Genomic DNA, 21,030 nt, shown 5'->3' with positions numbered 1-21,030 from the left:
TTGGCCCGCAGGGCATGTGGGGGCGGGGCCATCCAATCCTAGCAACTAGGGACCTCACGATCCGCTGCTCTTTACGCGCTTCCTTCGTAGTCGGAACGTAAGGAAGAGTCGCATCCGCCGAGTGGGGAGGGACTTTCTCTGTCTCCTTTTTTTTTTTTTCTGGTTATGTTCTTTACTTTCAGTCCTAAGTAGACCCGGGTGGGTCGGTCTCTGAAGACACAGAAGTGGCCGCTGTGAGACTTGGGCCTGTGCGCAGGTTGCCACTGCCCGCGGGGCCCCGGTGGGTGGCGAGGGCTGGACGCGAGGCACCTAGTCTCCTGGACTTAGCACCTGCAACACCAATCCTGGGATCGACTCGTCTCTTCACTCGCACCCTAGGCTTTGGCCCCACTGTTGCATGGCTGTCTGTGTCTGCAGCCTCAGCAGCTTTCCCTGTCCGGTACCAGAAGCACCAGCCACGGCTATTGAGGGCTTGATACAAAATTGAGGTCATGCTGTTCGAATCTATAACTTGGTCTTTTTAGTCAACAGTACATCAAAGATATTCTGTTCATTCTTTCTAGTATGTGTGTGTGTGTATTAACGCTTGCAATGCACTGTATTACGTTTATGTGATTTAGATAATTGGTTCCCAAATTTTAATCATTTTCTTTTTTTTTTTTGTTCAAAACTCTGGCACTATAGCAAACAATGCTGAAATGAAAAAACTTTGTTCATGTTGCTTTATTTGTGAGTTATTGTAGGATGGAGTCCCAGACATTTAACTACTAAGTCATAGAGGCTGCAAACTACATTTTTGTAGGTGACAAATTATATCTTTAAAAAGTATATCCTTTTTATTAGAAGTTAGTGAAGAGCACCCTCCCACAGAAGTTGTTAGGTCCCTCAGTATTCAACCAGGTATGTGGGATTGGTAAAAGGGAGTTGAAGAAGATGCTTCAGGGTTATTATGCTGGTCATCTGTTCTGGAAAGCAAGTTAAATGGAAAGAATGAGACACCGAGTTGAGACTGGAACCTGTAGAATTTCTGATATCTTGAGGACTTCATAGTTGGTGGATCTGGTAGCAACAGGAGAGAGGTTCTGGGTGGAGATCAGGGTTTAGAAACCTGGTCAAATTTGGGAATCAATAAGAATTCTTAGGAAGCAAGTGTGAAGACAAGAATAGAACTAGAGGATGGGATCATCAGAACACCAAGCTTTATTTTTTTGTTTATTTTATGTTGCTTTATGTTTATTTTTGAGAGCTCTCTCTCTCTCTCTCTCTCTCTCTCTCTCTCTCTCTCTCTCTTTCTCATGCAAGTGGGGGAGGAGGAGGGAGAGGGACTGAGGATCTGAAGAGGGCTCTGTGCTGAAAACAGAGAACCAGATGCTAGGCTCAGACTCAGGAACCATGAGATCATGCTGGGCCAAAGTAGGAAGCTTAACCAACTGAGACACCCAGGTGCTCCAGAACACTAAGCTTTAGAGGGAAGATCATGGAGAAGTCAGGACTGGTGATAGAGGGTAGAGGAGAATCCATAACTTTAATGCCATCATCATGTTTAATAAAATTAACAGCAGCTTATTAATATATCCTGCCCAGATCCTGTTCAAGTTTTACAGTTACTTATTTGAATCCAGATGTTGGAAAGACCTTCCCATCACATTTGATTAATGTCTTTCAGTGTTTTTAAATTTTACATGTGTATGACCTAGAAAACCAGGTTATTTTTCCATGCTTCATTTGCTGATTGTATCTTCATTTCACCCATCTCCATGCTTCCTAAAAACTGGTAGTTAGAGCAAGAAGCTTGAATAGTTTCAGGTTCAATTTTATTTTTGGAAGGAAGACTTTATCTGCAGTGGTCTTTACTTCCTGTTTAATATCAGGAGGCATGTATACACTTCTAATACTGAAAACTAACCAGTGGGTTCAAGTGTTGTCATCCTGATTCACCTATTATGAATTTTTCCACCTGCCTTTCATCTAATAGTTTTTGTGTTCGTTGATGATCATTTGCTTAGGTCTATTATCCCATCAGTGATTGCAAAATGGTAATATTTTAATTCCACCTTTTATTTTTTATTATCACTGGCTTGAGTTCTAAATAAGGTGCTTTCCTTATCTTGATTATTCCAAAAGAGTTTCTACGAGAAATGTGGTATAAATACTTGGTTCTACCCACAATATATCAATTTCCAGGATAATGACTTAGTGCCTTGTCAGCTTCCAAAGTGACTAATCTGTTGGAATTTGGGATTTGGCTGTGGACAGTCATTAGGTTCATGAATGAATGTTATAGTCCTTTGTTTATTTAGGTCCTCTTTTATATCTTACAGTAAACTTTTATAGTTTTATTCTATTTGGTCTAGAAAACTTTTATAGTTTTATTCTATTTGGTCTATTACTTTGTGTTTTTTATTATTTGAGATTTTCTTTAAATTGTTGTTTTCTGGGGGCACCTGGGTGGCTCAGTCGGTTAAGCATCCGACTTCGGCTCAGGTCATGATCTCGCGGTCCGTGAGTTCGAGCCCCGCGTCAGGCTCTGTGCTGACCGCTCAGAGCCTGGAGCCTGTTTCCAATTCTGTGTCTCCCTCTCTCTCTGACCGTCCCCCGTTCATGCTCTGTCTCTCTCTGTCTCAAAAATAAATAAACGTTAAAAAAAAAAAAAGGTATTAAATTGTTGTTTTCTGTTTATCATTGTCCGTTAGTATACTAGTGCACTATTGATTTTGGCATGTTGTTCTTGTATCTGATAAACTTGCTCTCATTAGTACTAATAGTTTTATTTATTTCCCTCAACATCATATCATCTGCTAGTAATGACAGATTTTTCCCTTCATTGTCAGGATTTGACCTGACACCATTGTGGAAGCTGGTTAGTCTTTGTAAGGTTGTTAGCTTTGCAGCAGTTGCTGCAACTTGAAGACCTCTGGGCAGACAGTTGGAAGGAAAGGGAAGATGATATAAAGCAGAGAGAGCAGGGACAAAGTAGAACCAATAAGCATGAGGTGGAAGCCACAAGGATGTGGACTAGAGCCTATGTCAGTCTTTCAGCTCCAGTGACGAGGGTGTCCTGCAGGAGAAACTGGCACTCTTCTTCATGGAGTTAAACATGCACCCATGCCCTCAGAGCCATGGTTCTAAATTGTGGTTCCAACTACAGGGCCTCTGGAGAAATTCCCTACTGAGGGAATTAGCCATGTTAGTCCAGAGCCCCCAAGAGGTCTCAACATGAAGATTCCACACTAAGGTCTTGTACCCCAGACACACCTCAGGGCACCTCAGGCACCCACCAACTGCTGTGGGATGTTGTGAGGGGAGGTGAACATAGACTCATTCTGGGGCCAGGAGTGACACCCCCACCCCCAGCTACTTCAAGCCTGTGTTTAAAATCAGGAAGGCCCATGAAACCAGAGTCCTGGTGACTACAGGCCAACTCTACCATCTCTCTCACTCTTACTCTCAACCTCTTGGGAAACCAAACACTTTCCCACAAGGCCATCAGCACAGAACTGTCTTTTTATTTTTATTTTTTTTAAATATTTTTTTTTTTCAACGTTTATTTATTTTTGGGACAGAGAGAGACAGAGCATGAACGGGGGAGGGGCAGAGAGAGAGAGGGAGACACAGAATCGGAAACAGGCTCCAGGCTCCGAGCCATCAGCCCAGAGCCCGACGCGGGGCTCGAACTCACGGACCGCGAGATCGTGACCTGGCTGAAGTCGGACGCTTAACCGACTGCGCCACCCAGGCGCCCCCAGAACTGTCTTTTTAAATTTTAACTCTTCAGATTAGTGGTGAGCTCTGAAATAAATCTATTTGCTCAAGAAACAAGAAAGCCAAAGCAAGGTGAGGATCTGAGTATACTTGTTTTTCTCCAATTTCCAGGGCCCAGCCCACCTCACAAGGTGGGGCCAATTGTCTTCATGGTGCATGGGCAATATGATTCAGTTCCTTCAAGAGCCATTCTCTGAGGGCTTCCTTGGCCTCCTTAGGTCTGAGTTGCCCTACAGAGGAGGGAAGAGCAGTCACATTAGAATAAGAAACTTGTGGGGCGCCTGGGTGGCGTAGTCGGTTGAGCGTCCAACTTCAGCCAGGTCAGGATCTCGCGGTCCGTGTCCGTGAGTTCGAGCCCCGCGTCGGGCTCTGGGCTGACGGCTCAGAGCCTGGAGCCTGTTTCCGATTCTGTGTCTCCCTCTCTCTCTGCCCCTCCCCCATTCATGCTCTGTCTCTCTCCGTCCCAAAAATAAATAAAAAAAAAAACGTTGAAAAAAAAAAATTAAAAAAAAAAATAAAATAAAGTTGGTGTTTTTAAAAAAAAAAAAAAAAAAAAGAATAAGAAACTTGTGGCATGAAATTTAAAATAGGCACGTGATTGGCATACAACTCAATTCCCCCAGGCACTTCCCACTTGCAGAACTCAGTTCTTAGTCCATACTCAGGATGTGCTGACTCTAACGATTCACCTAGAAATTTAGAAGCTCAGGAGTCAAGGTTGGGAGGCTTTGTGGAAGGGAGGGGAGGGGAGGAGCAAATGGACTTACCTTTTTAAATATTTTTTTAATGTTTTATTATTTATTTTTGAGAGAGAGAGGCAGAGCATGAACAGGGAGGGGCAGAGAGAGAGACACACACAGAATCCAAAGCAGCTCCAGGCTCCGAGCTGTCAGCACAGAGCCCAATGTGGGGCTCGAACTCACAAACTGCAAGATCATGACCTGAGCTGAAGTCAGACGCTTAACCGACTGAGCCACCAAGGTGCCCCTGGACTTATCTTTTTAAACAAACTTACAGGTGTGTCTGGGTGGCTCAGTCAGTTAAGTATCTGACTTTGACTTCAGCTCAGGTCATGATCTCAAGGTTGGTGAGTTCGGGGCTGTGCAGACAGCTCAGAGCCTGGGGCCTGCTTCAGATTCTGTGTCTCTGTCTCTGCCCCTCGTCCACTCACACTGTCTCTCTCTCTCTCTCTCTCTCTCTCAAAAATAAATAAACAGTTAAAAAAAAAAAATGGGAACAGCCATATATAATGAGCAATGTTCCCAGAAAATCTCTAACATAAAAGAGGAAAAAGAAACCTGAAAACAGAAACAATGTAGTAAACAGAAGAAAACTTGAAAAGGCATTCGTATCTTCTGAAAGATAAGAGAAGACATTAAATTCATGAAATAACAGATCATAAAAAGAATATCCAAAGAATAAAAGAGGCTTATCAAATAGGAAAGAAAATATAAGAAAAATACAGGAAGAATCTAGATCGACCATAGAATGTGGCAATCAATTAACAGAGATTTCAGAAAATAATAGAGAAAATGTTGAGGAGCAAATTGCCAAAGAAATAGTTCAAAAAAGTTCCCAGAACTGTAAGAGCCTATGTTTTCAGATGGAGAAGGCACACTGACTGACTGATCAATGTAAAGGGTAAAAGAAAATTACACAGGCACTTCAGGACACTGAAGGACAAAGTTCCAAGACACAGACAGAGACGGAACAAGAAAATGACACACAAAAGGAATGGGAACCTAGTCTAATATTGTAATGGTAGATATCATACATCTGTTAATACCCATAGGTTTACATTTTTTTCAAAATAAAAAGTTGGTGGGAAAGGAGTACAATAAAATATATGTAATATTACAAAACAGTAAAAGCAAAAATTCCCAGATACTTGTATATACATTTGTTTCAATGGAAGGATAATCCAAAAATGAATGATAGTTAACTATATTGTGGAGGAGAAGACAGGATAAACAAGAGGGGATTAAAAATTAGAAGGGATTTAAAAATGTACATTTTCCATAATGTTTTAAAAATGTACTTTGTAAATTATCCTTATATTCTAAATAGCCCATCAGTGATGATTTTCATTTCTTACTTTGAGTATTATTTAGTAGTGTGGTATAATGTCTCTGTATTTATCCATCCATCCAACCATCCATCCAAGAGAACTAGTGTATAACTACTGTTTGTAAATGCTCTTAAACATTAGAAAAATGTCCTAAAAAAAAAAAAAAGAAAAATGTCCTATATTCACAACTATTAGGCCTTTTTATATTCCTTTTCTGCATGATTGCTCCTAGTCTGACTGATTTGTTGAGTATCATCTCCTTACTAGTTTATTTTCTTCATTTTAACCATTTTTCCTGTGACATACATTGTGATATTATTATTTGATGCAAAAAAATCAGTTTTACGTCATCATTAGGCTTTGTACCATTTTTCACTGTGTAGAGATTTCTTAAGACCTGAAAATTGCAAGAAGTGAGGTTATGAAGAACAAAGCTTCTCAATGAGAATTTACAAAATCAATTCACTCATATACTTATTGTCTGAACCCAAAGCTCTCCAGACTGGTTCCTCCAGGGCTAAGCTAGGAAAATGAAAGCATGCGATCTGCTGAAGTCTACTTGGTGGGTTTTTTTTTTTGTTTTTTTTTTTTTTGTCTTTTTTTGTTGTTGTTGTTGTTTTTTACTTTATGGGGTGGAGAGAGCTTAACTTGCATTCAGCCACAGAGCTAGAAAATGTTGGAGCAGTATTCAAATCATGACCCCTCGCACCAAAGTTAAATCAAGAAGCCTTGGAGGTAATAGAATGATTCATATTGGCAGATTCTGCTAAATCCCAAAAAACTCTGTTTGACGCTGGCATAAAGTCAGCAAATAAAACTCAAGACTTGCTAAATGTAGGAAACTTAATATGGAGTTTCTGCATAAAGCTAAGATCCCAAATGACTATACTTCTAAAATAAAACTAAATCAGAAGTAAACTTTGCTATCTAGATGTGATTGGCAAAGGAACATGTCTAGACCTTGCCTTTCCTCAAGTATGTCTTGACCTAATAATTATCACAAACCAGCCTTGTGGCTAACTCACACTGTATGTAGGAGTCTGAAATTTTTCAAGGAGATCATTTGAAGTGGCCTCAAGTTGAATGTATCATTAAGACAATTGCTGAAGAAAAAAAATGATCAATTTATGAAAAGATGAAATTACATCCCTTATGCCCAAGTTTAAAAAATTAACCCCAGATCATTCAAAGATTTACATGTTAAGATAGGAACTTTAGCATTCTTAGTAGAAAGTATATTGAGTATCTTTAGGCCTTAGCGCAGGGAAAGATTTCTTAAGCAAGACATGGGATGCACTTACTATAAAGACTTACAAATCTGACTATATTAGAATTAAGAATTTTACTCATCAAAAGACACCTTAACATGAAAAAACAATTAAAAAAATTTTTTTAATGTTTATTTATTTTTGAGAGAGAGACAGAGACAGAGACAGAATGAGAGAGGGAGACACAGAATCCAAAGCAGGATCCAGGCTCTGAGCTGTTAGCACAGAGCCCAACGTGGGGCTGGAACACACAGACCGTGAGATCATGACCTGAGCTGAAGTCGGACGCTTAACCAACTGAGCCACCCAGGTGCCCCAACATGAAAAAACAACTTAAACTAGAAGACATTCACAATACACACAACTGAAAAAAGATTAGTAAGAGATTGAGGGAGAATACTTGAAAGGGAGAACTTTAGGGGCACCTGGGTGGCTCAGCCAGTTGAGCGACTTTTGGCTCAGGTCATGATCTCACAGTTAGTGGGTTCGAGCCCCGCATCAGGCTCTGTGCTGACCTCTTGCTCAGAGTCTGGAGCCTGCTTCAGATTCTGTGTCTCCCTCTCTCTCTACCCCTCCCCTGCTTATGCTTTGTCTCACTCTGTTTCTAAAAAATAAATAAATGTAAAAACATTAAAAAAAAAAAAAAGAAAGGGAGAACTTTAGGGGTGCCTGGGTGGCTCAGTCGGTTAAGTGTCCAACTTCAGCTCAGGTCATGATCTCATGGTCTGTGGGTTCAAGCCCTGCGTCCAGCTCTGTGCTGACAGCTCAGATCCTGGAGCCTGCTTTGGATTCTGTTTCCCTCGCTCTCTGCCCCTCCCCCACTCACACTCTGTCTCTCAAAAATAAATAAACATTAAAAAATTTTTTTGAAAGGGAGAACTTTCATATATTATTTTATATCCTGAGAGGTTTTCTTTTACAATGTGCAAATACTATATTGATTTTTAAAATTAAATTGAAGAAATAAAAATATCCACTAAAGTTAGAGTCAATATCTCCTCTCATAGAGATTATCTGATAAGTGTTGTAGCCCAGATGATGTGGATGAGGGAATTCAGGACATTAAAACTATCACCCTTTTGTAAATTATCAAAATTTTCCATTAAAAAGATTTTTTAAAACAAACACATCATAGCTAATTGTTAAGAACAAAACAGTTTGCACAATATGCTATCTATTCTAGAACAACTACCAAACAAGATTTCTAGAAATGCATTAGAAAAAGTATAAGAACATGCATGAGATATCAGCTTCAGAACAATGATTTCCTGTGGGAAGGGAAAGATGCTTTAAGTGATACCTATTTTATAACATTTTTTAATGTTTAAAATTTTTTGTAAATGTTTATTTATTTTTGAGAGAGAGAGACAGAGCATGAGTGGAACAGAGGCAGAGAGAGAAGGAAACACAGAATCCCAAGCAGGTTCCAGGCTCTGAGTTGTCAGCATGGAGCTTGAGGGCTCCAACTCCGTGAGGGCTCCAAAACCATGAGATCCGACTGAGCCACCCAGGTATCCCTTTAATTCTTTTTTTTAAGTTTATTTATTTTTAGAGACACAGAGAGAAAGAGAGGACCAGTGGGGGAAGGGCAAAGAGAGAAGGGGACAGATGATCCCAAATGGGCTCTGTGCTGACAGCAGAGAACCCCACATGGGGCTGGAACCCACGAACTTGGAGATCATGACCTGAGCCACCCAGGTGCCCCTAAGTGACATCTATTTTAAAGAAGAGAGGTGAGGCAAAAGTGGGAAGGTGTTAACATCTTGTTAAATGGGGGAGGTGGTGGGGGTTACATAGGTATTTGTTATACAACTTTTTGAATATGTGAAATCTCTCATAATTTAAATTTTTACCTATAATGAAGAATATTGGGAAGAAATGTGCATCAACACTAGTTGTTTTAGGATGTTAGAATTAAACGGGATTTATAGTTGCTACATTTTCTGGAAGGACTACCTCTAACGTTTATATTTTATTTTTTTTAATTTTTATTATTTTTTAAGTTTATTTATTTTGAGAGAGAGCAGGAGCAGGGAGGGGCAGAGAGAGGGAGAGCGAGAGGGAGAGAGAGGGAGAGACAGAGAGAGAGACAGAGAAAGAGAATCCCAAGCTGGTTCCACACTGTCAGCGCAGAGCCCGATATGGGGCTCGAACTCAAAAAACGGTGAGATCATGACCTGAGCGGAAACCGAGAATCAGAGGCTTAACCTGAGCTACCCAGGCACCCCTCTAACATTTATATTTTAAAACAGGACACACTTGCTTGAATCATTTTGAAGCAGTAACCAACCGTAGAGTCAGGAGACAACAGGGAGCAGAAGAAAGTAAGTGTAGATTCAATGAGCCGGCCCTTGGCCTGATCTACCTACTTACTCCTGGAAGGTAACATAGAAACCTTAACCTAGACACGAAAAGTGATTTGGGGCAATGAGGCTGCCAATTCAAACCGCACTGTTAATCAGCTATGTGCCGGCGCAGGGGCCTTAAAGGCTAAGTGAGACCTTACGCAGCGGCGATGACCAAGGACAGCTTCTGAGAGAGGGCTGGAACTCAAATGCTAGTAGCAGGAAATCCCGGGGCCGCCTGCTCAGCGCCACTGAGCAGGGGCGCCAGGGCGGGGGGTGGGGGTGGGGTGGGGAGGGGTCAGTTGGGTGAGATCACCCGGAACCGCGCGCGGGGTCGCAGGAAGAGGCGGGGTTGGCCGGGAAACTTAAAAGGGAGCACAGGATTCGCGCCTCCTTGGAGTTCTACGGGGACTGCTCGGACCTTGCTCGGACCTTGCTCTTCCTGGGCTGCGGGACCTAGCATGGCAGACGATGCAGGTGCTGCTGAGGCCCAGGGGGACCAATGCACGCCTGCCCAGTCCCTGGGCAGGCTGCTGAAGTTACCACTTCCACCACCTCGGATTCGCACCCGGCCATGGTGGTTTCCTGTGCAGGAACTGAGAGACCCACTGGTGTTTTACCTGGAGGCATGGCTGGCTGACTCGATCTTTGGTGAGCCACCCTAGGTGTGCTGGTGCTGTAACCCCTCCAGTCCGACAGTCCAGAGCAACTCTGGACAGTCTCTGCCTGATTTGCAGGCCACATTTGACATCAGGATGCCCACCTTCCTGCGCTTTCCTCTCCTGGCCTTCAAATCTAGCTCCCACTGACCGTCGTTCGACCGTGTTTCCCCTCAAAGTCTCTCTTTTCCTGTTTAGGCCCAGACAGAGCCATCATTCCAGAAATAGAGTGGATGAGCCAAGTTCTGCTGACGGTGGACATAGTTAACTCTGGGGACTTAGTTGAAATCACCATCTTCGGACGGCCCCGTGTACAGAATCGGGTGAAGAGCGTGCTCCTGAGCCTGGCAAACTGGCACCGGAAACATCGTGCCCGAGGTGAGCGTCTCTGAAAACCTGCAAGTGGAGGGAGCCACTGGTTAACCACCTGGCGGTACCTGCCTTTCTTCCAGCCTTTATTACCATAGCAAAACCTTTTGCAGTTTCCTAACTCCAGTGTTCTGCATGCATCCAGTTTTCTGAGCATCCCTTTGTGAGAGGAGTGCAAATAGGACCTTGGGAAAGCAAATCTGACACATTCAAGCCCGTCACTGCGCACGCATCCTCAGCTTGGTTTTACCACTGTGTCCAGATCTCAGGTTCAGAGTCTCCACCTGAGAAGTGATGCTGCTAGCACTTCCCCTCCTCCCCCACTCCCCTCAATGCCGAGTACTTTGGAACAGTGAGCATTTTTCCTTATCCAGCTGAGAAGATGAAACAACTTGAGGAGTTCTTGAAGACCCATGCATCAGGTCCCCAGACTCCTGAACATCGTATTGTGTAACTATTTTCAGGAGCATTGTGAGAACAGTCCTGCTTCTGCTGCTAAAGTTCAAGAGAAGCAAGTATGCATAAATCTCTGCGTTCTTTTTTTCCTGTGTCTTGATGGGTAGTGCTCTGATTATTATGATGCAAAAGTGAGTTTGTAGTGCCATTCTAGTAAAGAACTGAATTTCCTTTTTGTCCAATGCTATAAAGAACTTTGCTGACTTAAAATTAAGCAAATACATAAAAGATTGTTCATTCATGTCTTGATGTGAGAGGTGGGTAAAAGGCTGATGCTAGTGGTCTTATTTTTTCCTTTGCTTCTATCATTTGGAATCTACTAGCCCTTTTATGATTTTATGGCCACAGTCAGGCCCCTAAGCACAGGCCCACGAATTTGCATTTCTAATAAGCTCACAGGTAATACCAATGCTTCTCCTCTGGGGCTCTCACTTTGAAGTTGGTGGTTTGGCCCCTGGGTACCACCTACGGTGCATTTTCTTTTTGGAGTGGAGCCTTCCTCCCTGCACATGGGTGGGTGTTCCGACATGAAACCTGAGGTGATTGCTTATTTATTCTGTTGGCATTGTGATTCATCAGAGTATAGCCAGGGTCCTTGGCATCTTGACTATTGGAAGGCATCCTGCCACCACGCCAGCTGTCTCCTTTCTCTCTGAGGCCTGCACAGGTGTTCTGCATGAGCTGGGTTGTTTTTCCATTACCCATTACCATGCTAGGACTAATTTGTGCAAAATAGCCCCCACCTAACACTGCCTCCACTTTCAGGAAGCAGGCTTCTTAGGGGAAAGGTTATGGAGAGCTCTGTGGCTTCAGAGTGGAATTGATTCAACTCCTGCAATTTCTTTACCCCTTATCAGTAATGGATTCTAGCTGTTTGCAAGGGTTGTAAACACACACATACACAAATCTTTTAAAATGTGCTGCTTTGGGGGGGGGGGGTTCCTGGTGGCTCAATCAGTTAGGCATCTGACTTCTGCTCAGGTCATGATCTCACAGTTTGTGAGTTCCAGCCCTGCATCCAGCTTTCTGCAGTCAGGGCAGAGCCTGCTTGGGATCCTCTGTCTCCCTCGGTCTCTGTCCCTTCCCAACTCGTGTGTGTCCTCATGCATGCTCTCTGTCTCAAAAATAAGTAAACATTAAAAAACTTTAAATGTGCTGCTTTGATTACAGGTGATATTGAACGTGTTTCTAATTCACATTTTTGTAAAATGCTTTTACATTTCTTATTCCTATACTCCTTTCAGCTCTGAAGATAGGAATTTTTATTATCTGTATGAGCTTTTGTAACAAATATTGGCCCATTATAACCAATATTTTCCACTCCTTTGCTTCTCAAATTTTTTGTATACGAAAAAATTCCATTTTCTGTAGTTAAACTAATTATTTTCTGTCTGATTTCCCCTCATCCTCTTTTAATTAAGCCTAGGTACTCCTGCGTTTATCCTTCTGCAGAAATTTGATTAAAAAAAATTCCAACAGGTTATTTCTAGTGGGATATCTACAAAACCATTAAACACTTTTTATAATGTTATTTGGAGGAAGAGGATTATGCTTAAAACATTCTAATTGTCTAAAAATTATCCAGAATTATTAAATGATCCTGTGCATTTTTCATCCTTTACATACATTAACATATTGAAGCCCTTAACCCCCAGTACTTCAGACTGTGACTGTATTTGGAGACAGGGCCTTTAAGGAGCTAATTAAAGTGAAATGAGGGGGGCGCCTGGGTGGCTCAGTTGGTTAAGTGTCTGACTTCAAAACTCAGGTCATGATCTCATGATTGGTGAGTTTGAACCCTTTATTGGGGTCTGCTCTGACAGCTCAGAGCCTGGAACTTGCTTTGGATTCTGTATCTCCCTTTCTGTCTGCCTCTCCCCCACTTGCGTGCACACTCTCTCTCTCTAAAAAATAAATAAACATTAGAAAAAACGAAATGAGATCCTATGGGTGGGACCTTAACCAATAGGACTGGGGCCTTTATGGGAAGGAGAAATATGCACAGAGATAGGTGGGTGCATGGAGAAAAGACCATGTGAGAAGACAGCAAAATGGCAGCCATCTGCCAGCTGAGGAGAGAAGCCTCAGAAGAAACCAATCCTGCTGACACATTGATTTTGGACTTTCAGCCTCCACATCTTTGAGAAAATATTTAAGCCACCCGGTGTGTTGTCTTGTTATGGCAGCCCTAGCAAACTAATACACATTTAGTATGGTTTTTCTCTGTGTTCCCTTTCACTGTATGCTGATATGGTATTTTTACTACCTTCGTAACTTAATAATTAAAAAAAATTAAAAATTAAATAATAAAAAGATTGTCATTCTTTTCGGAATTTGGGGGTAATATTAGCTAAGTATTAGAGCTTGTATCACCTACCAGGCCTTGTGCCAAGCACCTAAATATGATGCTTGGAACATGATTAACTTACTAAGGTCACAGAGCTAGGACATTGGGATGGATGGGTGAGATTTGAACCAAAACATTGATTCCAGGATCCAAACTCTTTATACTGTCCCACGTGCTTTCATTTTTCCTCCACACCTGAATTTAGACTCATTTCTCATAGTTTTTATTTCTTTTTAAGAGCAATTAGAATAAACCTCTTAATTGTAAAGAATCAGGGACAACATGGTTTTTCTTTTTCCTTAAGTTTATTTTTTGAGAGAGAGAGAGGGAAAGAGAGGATCCCAAGCAGGCTCTGCACGGTCAGCATGGAGCCCAATGTGGGGCTCGAACTCATGAACCGTGAGAGCATGATCTGAGCTGAAACTAAGAGTTAGATACTTAACTGACTGAACCACCTAGGTGCCCCATATTGACTTTTTAAAGTTTATTTATTTATTTTGAGAGAGTGTGTGAGGGAAAGGGGCAGAGAGTTAATCCCATACAGGGTCCACACTGTCAGCATAAGAGCCTGACACAGGGCTCCATCCCAACGAACTGTGAGATCATGACCTGAGCTGAAATCAAAAGTTGGATGCTTAACTGACTGAGCTACCCAGGCACCCCTTGTTTGTCCCACTCTTAGTGATGTTAAAAAAAAAAACAAAAACAACCTTGTTTTGGGACATCTGGATGGCTCAGCCGGTTGAGCAGCAGACTTCAGCTCAGCTCATGATCTCATGGTTTGTGAATCCGAGCCCCACATCGGGCTCACTGCTGTCGGTGCAGAGCCTGCTTCAGATCCTGTGTCTCCCTCTCTCTTTGCCTCTCCCCCACTCATGCTCTCTCAAAAATAAATAAAAAGGCCTTATTTTGATCGAAAGTGTGAAACTGAGAGATTCTGATGTGCTAAGTAGTACCAACCTGGCTTAACTAAAATGAAGCTGTGGGAAGACCTTGAGATAGGCTACATGTGTGGCCTACAGCTAACCTCAGAAGTTAGTTCTACAGATTCTATCAACCATGAACTTTTTTCTTTGATGCCTCTAATCAGCCTATTCAAAAATTGTCCAGACTGACCTTTTTACTAGCTGTCAATAGTTTTACCTGAAAAAATATACAAACATGTCATCGTTTCCAGACTTTTGCAGTTTTGCCTTTGTTCCTTCACAATCTTTTCATTGACTGCCATGGGTCTCAGTTCCCAGAGTTTCCCATCTAACTCACCATCTTCTTTTAGTTGGTAAAACATACTCTGTAATGCATATATAATGTATTTGTAGTTTAAAGAATGAAATGAGCACTCCAGTGTACCCTAATAGAACCCAATATTTTTAGAAGGCATCTGTATACATCTTTTCTCTCAACCAATTTTCTGTTTTTAAATAAGTTCCTTTATCTGGAAAACAAATGACCAAGAGTGCCAATAGAACAGTGAGAGGCTTGTCCTGTTAAATATTAAAACATTCTATAAAGCTACGTAGTTAGAACCGTGGGATAGGTTTTGAAAAAAATCGAGAAGTGACACACGTGGACATAAGTACAAGTGAAACTGTTGAAAGTGATTTTCCGTAAGAGAATAGGTTGAAAAGGGCAGATAGAGAGCTCTGGAGACCTTCAGCTGGGTGAAAACTCAGGTGGCACTGCTTCATGCCCTACTTTAAGAGTCTAATAGGGCTTTTTAAAAAAATTTTTTTTAATGTTTATTTTTGAGAGAGACAGAATGTGAGCAGGGTAAGGGTAGAGAGAGAGACAGAATCTGAAGCAGGTTCCAGGCTCCGAGCTGCCAACACAGAGCCCAACATGGGGCTCGAATTCACAAATCCTGAGATCATGACCTGAGCCGAAGTCAGAAGTCTGATGCTTGACTGACAGAACCACCCAGGAGCCCCTAATAGTTTGTTTGTTTTTTTTTAGTTGAACATTTGTTCTTTATTTACTCTGATATTCCCCTTCTGGATTAAAAAGATATATCAAGTCTTCATTCTACTCTGAGGTGGCCTCAATTGAAATTTTGAGCCTGGATTGTTTTTGAGTCTTAAATGTTTGAAATTCACTCCACCCAGGCTTTTCTTTGCTTCTTCTAAAAACAGTTAATAATCCATTAAAATTCAGCTTTGCATTTTATTTTCCTTATTAAAATAAGTGCTAATTTAAAACTGAAGTGGTCATCCATTAGTGGTGACCAAAGAGTGTATGATAGATATACCACTCCCTTGGTTTTTAAAGTTAGGTTTCCTTGGAATTTTTAAATGAAAATTTTCACAATCAAGGTTAATGTATGTTTTATTTATCCAAGCACCCAGCTGTTCACAGTTTGCTTCCTTCTGCTATCTAGACACTGGCTCCTAGCTGCTAGGAGTAGAGCAGAAAGCCAAACTGACAGAGGTGCTGATTATCACTACAAAGGCAATCATATTACAATATGTAAATATCTGAAATTAACCTGTACACCTTACATTTACACAATGTTACAGGTCAGGTATATTTCGATCAAAAAAAAAAAAAAAAAAAAAAAAAAGCGCCTGGGTGGCTCAGTTGGTTAAGCCTCCGACTTCAGCTCAGGTCACCATCTCTGGGTTTGTGGGTTCCAGCCCTGTGGGCCCTGTGCTGGAAGCTCAGAGCCTGGATCCTGTTTCAGATTCTCTCTCTCTGCCTCACCCCGCTCATGCTGCCTCTCTTTAAGAAATAATAAACACTAAAAAAAGTTTTTAAAAAGTGCAAAGAAGGCTAGCCATCATCCCCCGCCAGTGCACTTTCGCTGCTGCGATTAGTAAGGGAGGAGTCTCCAGGACTGCTAGTGTCTCACTTGCGGTAAAACTCACTGAAGGTCGGGTGACCCGACCCAAACTCGAGGACCGGGGCAGTCCTGGCTCTTTCTCCCAGTTTTCTCCTTCCTCGCCGTCAGGTGGCCGGGCTAGGAAGTCACTCGCGGCTTCCAGCGCCACGATATGCCCAGCCAGGAGGACAGTATTGGAACCAAGTTTTTTCATCCCACATCACCTAGAGTAGAAACACCACAGGCTTTAAGTTTTCCAAGGAAGACGGACTCAATGGGCGGAGAAGCCTCTTCACAGGTAAAACCAGATGTTTGCGATTAAAGAACACAAGACGTCTCACCTGCCTCTGGGTAGAGAGCAGCCTAGGGCAGATACTGGCTGCTGGAAGAATGGCCTGTCCTTCCCCTTTTATCTGATAATTAACAGACACTAGGGAAATTCAATTCTTTATTAGGATTCTTTAGATCAGTGTTTGTAAACATTTAACATGGGGGCAGGGACCAAGAACTACCCACACCATTCTTTCCCCAGTTCTGCAGCAAGAATCAGGACTTAGGTGAACCGAGCTCCAGTAAGATCTTCCACTTCAACCTTGCCAGGCTTCTGCTTCCGGGCCCGAAGTTCTTTCATAACCTGGTAACCGGGCCCTAGGTAGCATCCAGGCAGCGCTGGGTTGCCGCCTCGCCGACCGCGCCGGGGTCCCGCTGGGTCGCCGCCTCGCGGACAGCGCCGGGGTCCTGCTGGGTCGCCGCCTCCCAGACAGCGCCGGGGGAATGCTGGGTCGCCGCCTCCCGGACAGCGCTGGGGTCCTGCTGGGTCGCCGCCTCGCGGACAGCGCCGGGGGAACGCTGGGTCGCCACCTCGCGGACAGCGCCGGGGTCCTGCTGGGTCGCCGCCTCGCGGACAGCGCCGGGGGAACGCTGGGTCGCCGCCTCCCGGACAGCGCTGGGGTCCTGCTGGGTCGCCGCCTCGCGGACAGCGCCGGGGGAACGCTGGGTCGCCGCCTCCCGGACAGCGCTGGGGTCCTGCTGGGTCGCCGCCTCGCGGACAGCGCCGGGGGAACGCTGGGTCGCCGCCTCCCGGACAGCGCTGGGGTCCTGCTGGGTCGCCGCCTCGCGGACAGCGCCGGGGGAACGCTGGGTCGCCGCCTCGCGGACAGCGCCGGGGGAACGCTGGGTCGCCGCCTCGCGGACAGCGCCAGGGTCCTGCTGGGTCGCCGCCTCCCGGACAGCGCTGGGGTCCTGCTGGGTCGCCGCCTCTCGGACAGCCTTCGGAGAGCTCTGGGTTGCCACCTCCTGGGCAGTATTGGGGTCCTGCTGGGTCGCCGCTTCCCGGACAGCATTGGGGTCCTGCTGGGTCGCCGCCTCCCGGACAGCCTTCGGAGAGCTCTGGGTCGCCACCTCTCGGGCAGCGTGGGGGGATCTCTGGGTCGCCGCCTCAACAGACTTCGGAGAGCTCTGGCTCGCCACCTGCGGAGCTGGGTCGTCGGACCGCTGGGTCGCCGCCTCCCGGACAGACTTTGGAGAGCTCTGGGTCCCCGCCTCCGGGACAGCGTCGAGGGACCGCTGCGTCCCTACATCCTGGGCAGGGGCCTTCTCTGAGCCTGGAAGAACAGTGTGGAGACCTTACCTGTGTCCCCTACTTTCTCCACAAGAAGATTTATCCAAATGGGCTGGGGGATTAGGGTCTGGAACCTGAGAGTGCAGGATTAATTTGACCTTCTATATATATTCCTTGCAAGAAGGAAACCCTCTCCTGGACTGAGAGGATGAGACCGCTGCCCGGTGATCTCCGGGAAGCATCAAGATCTCTACCAAGGAACCCATGGCCTGCCTAGGGTACCCCTCACTATTCCCGGTTTCATACTTTGTGCCCGGAGTTGGCGATGATAGTCAGCCAAATTCATGATCATCTTGGATACATCTTTCTGGTAATAGGGCCGACCAAATATCAAGATCTCAGCCTCGCCCTCGGGGTCCCAATGATTAACGTGAAGCAGGGTCTGTGACACACACTCGACGTGTGGTATGTGCTCTCCTCCCCGACCTGTGCAGGAAGCAAAGAGGCTGTGAGGGGCGGGATTTGGGAGGGGAAGGCGGCGGGAGAAGGTAGCGCTGGTTTGGGGCTAGGACCACTGGAGAGGCTGGCCCTGGAACGCGCGGCCAGCCTGGGGGGCGGGGTGGATAGGAGTGTCGGGGGTGGAAAGACCGCACTGGCCACCGCTCTCAGACCCACTCACCGAAGATCGCCTCCACCAGCCACGCCTCGAGGTGAACAGCCTTCGGACTCTTCAGGTACTCGGAGTGGAACCAATAGGGTCGCTTGGTGAGGTTACCGAGCACCTCGAATAGCGTCCCTTCTCTCTGTTCCAGCTGTACGAGCGTCGGAAACCGTTTAGGAGTGGCCATGCTGCAGTAGGCCTTGCTGCTAGCGGCCGTGAAGCTGTAAACCAAGAAGGCCAAGGTTAGTATCAGTTGCGGCGGTTGCGGCTTGGCCAGGGCCTTATTTCAAGGGCTTTTGGTAAGCCCCTCCCCATCCGCCTCCCAAACTCCGCAGCCTGGGCTTCTTCCCGAGATTGCAGGAGTGCACTGGCTAGAGCACCTGGGCGCTGTAGGAGGGGCCACTGGTCTGGACCCGCCCATTTCCCCAGCCCTGGGAGCCAGAGGTGGAGCTTCTTCTGGGAAGCCGGTCTCGGGGAGATGAGGACAGCCCGGTAGAGGCATGGGAAGATCCAACATCTGGACAATACCTTTCAGAGAAGCGAACTGATATTTGCGCAGACACAGGTGCTTTTCAGACGGTTCAAATGGGACCAGCATTCCTGAGGGGTTGGAATGACTTTTTCATGGAAAACCTAATGAAATGCATTAAAGAAGTAAAAACTCAAGGATTAAAAAAGGCGTTCAAGGGCTAAAGTAAGTCCCACTTTCCCTTGAACCCTGAATACTGAGTTTCCTCCTCAGAGACCATCACATTTCCAGCTTCTTCCTTGACTTGTCAGAGACAGCTGAGCACATCCAGAGCAAATTCTCTAAGTAACATGTTATTTCTATGTCTTGGTTTCGTTGGTTTGTTTTGTTTTGTCCAGTTTAAAGCATTACCCATGAACTGCTACTCAGGAAGATAAAGTTATATAACTTTAGTAGTTGGGGTGTCATGCCCAGGCCCAGAGGTGAGAGATCCTCTGAACTCAGGTTCAAACTTGTATCCTCTGTGGGAGTTCTGTAGGCCAAAGAAGTGCATGAGAAATTTGTAGGTGTCTGACAGGATCAAAAGTCTTGAGACCTAAGCAGAATGTGAATTAAGAGCCAAAGAAGGGCAAAATCTATTCAAAGAATCACAGAATGGATTGGCAGAACGATTGGGTAGACAGAACAATTGAGTGTATAACTGACACCCAAGGATCTGGGCTCCATAACTATCCCCTCTGGAGGTTACGGACTCACTAACATAGCAACTATAAATTGAATTTTAATGTCCCATCAGTACTGCCAAAAAGAATCCAATCCGAGAAGCATTTCCATGAAAATCTCTAGTCTGAAATCTCTTTCTTACAGCAAATGATATACGATAATATATTGTTTCTTAGTAGGTGTAAGAGGATACTTAGAGTTCTACGCATGTCATTGTCATTATGTACGGGTAGAAATCTTTTACTTCATTGAAGTTTTAGAATTAGGAATGGAAATATTTAAGAGAATTAAAATTAGAGTATTAATATTTAAAAGTGATCTGTCATTTATATAAAATCCTAGAATACGTGGACTAATCTATACAAAGCATGGAGTATTCTCATGGATACAAAGCATGGATTGAAAGCATGGAGTACTTGCCCAGGGAGGGGAATGCAGGGAGGAAAGGATTGGAAAGAGGCATTTGGAAACTCTCGGGGATGATGGAAATGTGCATTATCTTGATTACAGTGATGGCTTCACTGGATATGGTTTATATGTCAAAACTGGTTAATTGCACACATTTTAATATAAGCAGTTTATTGTGCTTTATTCTTCAAAGTGGTTTAAAAAGAAAGGAACCATATACATGTATTTTATATTGCTGTAATATTTTAGATAATTTATTATATTAGAAAAACAGTTTTGTAACTCCAATTTAAATTTTTTTTTTCAAAGTTTTTTATTTATTTTTGGGACAGAGAGAGACAGAGCATGAACGGGGGAGGGGCAGAGAGAGAGGGAGACACAGAATCGGAAACAGGCTCCAGGCTCCAAGCCATCAGCCCAGAGCCTGACGCGGGGCTCGAACTCACGGACCGCGAGATCGTGACCTGGCTGAAGTCGGACGCTTAACCGACTGCGCCACCCAGGTGCCCCTGTAACTCCAATTTAAAATATATAAATAAAAAAGTAAAAAATAAAATATATAGTTAAGTCATGGATTTAGATATATGACTTTAAGATGAAATCTTAGTTTATATTCAGTGTTGGATCACTGAGAAGAACTTCAGTTTCAATATATTCATACGTTTTGTTTATTTTATTTACAAGAATTATTTAGTAATTGAGAAGTTCTTGTTATTTGAGGCTATTAAAGTACTTTGCAAAGCTCTTTGCCATGTATGAGAATGGGTTTTGTTTTTGTTTTTGTTTTTGTTTTGTTTTGTTTCTGAGATTGTTTAGTTAATCAAATTTGTCAAGGAGACCTTATGTCATTCGTAGCCCATTAAACATAACTTTTAAAACTTTCTATGGGGCGCCTGGGTGGCGCAGTCGGTTAAGCGTCCGACTTCAGCCAGGTCACGATCTCGCGGTCCGTGAGTTCGAGCCCCGCGTCAGGCTCTGGGCTGATGACTCAGAGCCTGGAGCCTGTTTCCGATTCTGTGTCTCCCACTCTCTCTCTGTCCCTTCCCCATTCATGCTCTGTCTCTCTCTGTCCCAAAAATAAATAAACGTTAAAAAAAAAATTAAAAAAAAAAAATAAAA

General features: G+C 44.1%; 2 protein-coding genes and 1 long non-coding RNA gene across 3 annotated transcripts; 1 reads left to right on the top strand and 2 right to left on the bottom strand.

Annotated features, from left to right (window-relative positions):
• Positions 1 to 727: 727 nt before the first annotated feature.
• On the bottom strand, positions 728 to 9,717 carry LOC123608610. Its single transcript, XR_006717334.1, has 3 exons — positions 9,605 to 9,717; positions 3,886 to 3,992; positions 728 to 1,108 (listed from the first exon to the last, which is right to left on the bottom strand). It is a non-coding gene; the product is annotated as an uncharacterized LOC123608610 (long non-coding RNA).
• A 92-nt stretch (positions 9,718 to 9,809) lies between these two features.
• On the top strand, positions 9,810 to 11,879 carry LOC123608609 (oocyte expressed protein). The gene is made up of 3 exons (XM_045498764.1): positions 9,810 to 10,094; positions 10,301 to 10,480; positions 10,846 to 11,879. Exons 1-3 carry the CDS (start codon positions 9,905 to 9,907, stop codon positions 10,923 to 10,925), a joined length of 450 nt encoding a protein of 149 aa, XP_045354720.1. The 5' UTR covers positions 9,810 to 9,904; the 3' UTR covers positions 10,926 to 11,879.
• Positions 11,880 to 16,737: 4,858 nt separating this feature from the next.
• KHDC3L (KH domain containing 3 like, subcortical maternal complex member) lies at positions 16,738 to 19,558 on the bottom strand. The gene is made up of 3 exons (XM_045500919.1): positions 18,330 to 19,558; positions 17,957 to 18,136; positions 16,738 to 17,693 (listed from the first exon to the last, which is right to left on the bottom strand). The coding sequence occupies exons 1-3, from the start codon at positions 18,496 to 18,498 to the stop codon at positions 16,738 to 16,740; spliced, it is 1,305 nt and encodes a 434-aa protein (XP_045356875.1). The 5' UTR covers positions 18,499 to 19,558.
• Between the last annotated feature and the right edge of the window lie 1,472 nt (positions 19,559 to 21,030).

The sequence above is a fragment of the Leopardus geoffroyi genome, chromosome B2, assembly GCF_018350155.1.
Source record: "Leopardus geoffroyi isolate Oge1 chromosome B2, O.geoffroyi_Oge1_pat1.0, whole genome shotgun sequence".
NCBI classification, from domain to species: Eukaryota; Metazoa; Chordata; class Mammalia; order Carnivora; family Felidae; genus Leopardus; species Leopardus geoffroyi.
Note: the sequence above shows the minus strand (reverse complement) of the source record. Positions and strands in the feature narration are given on the sequence as shown.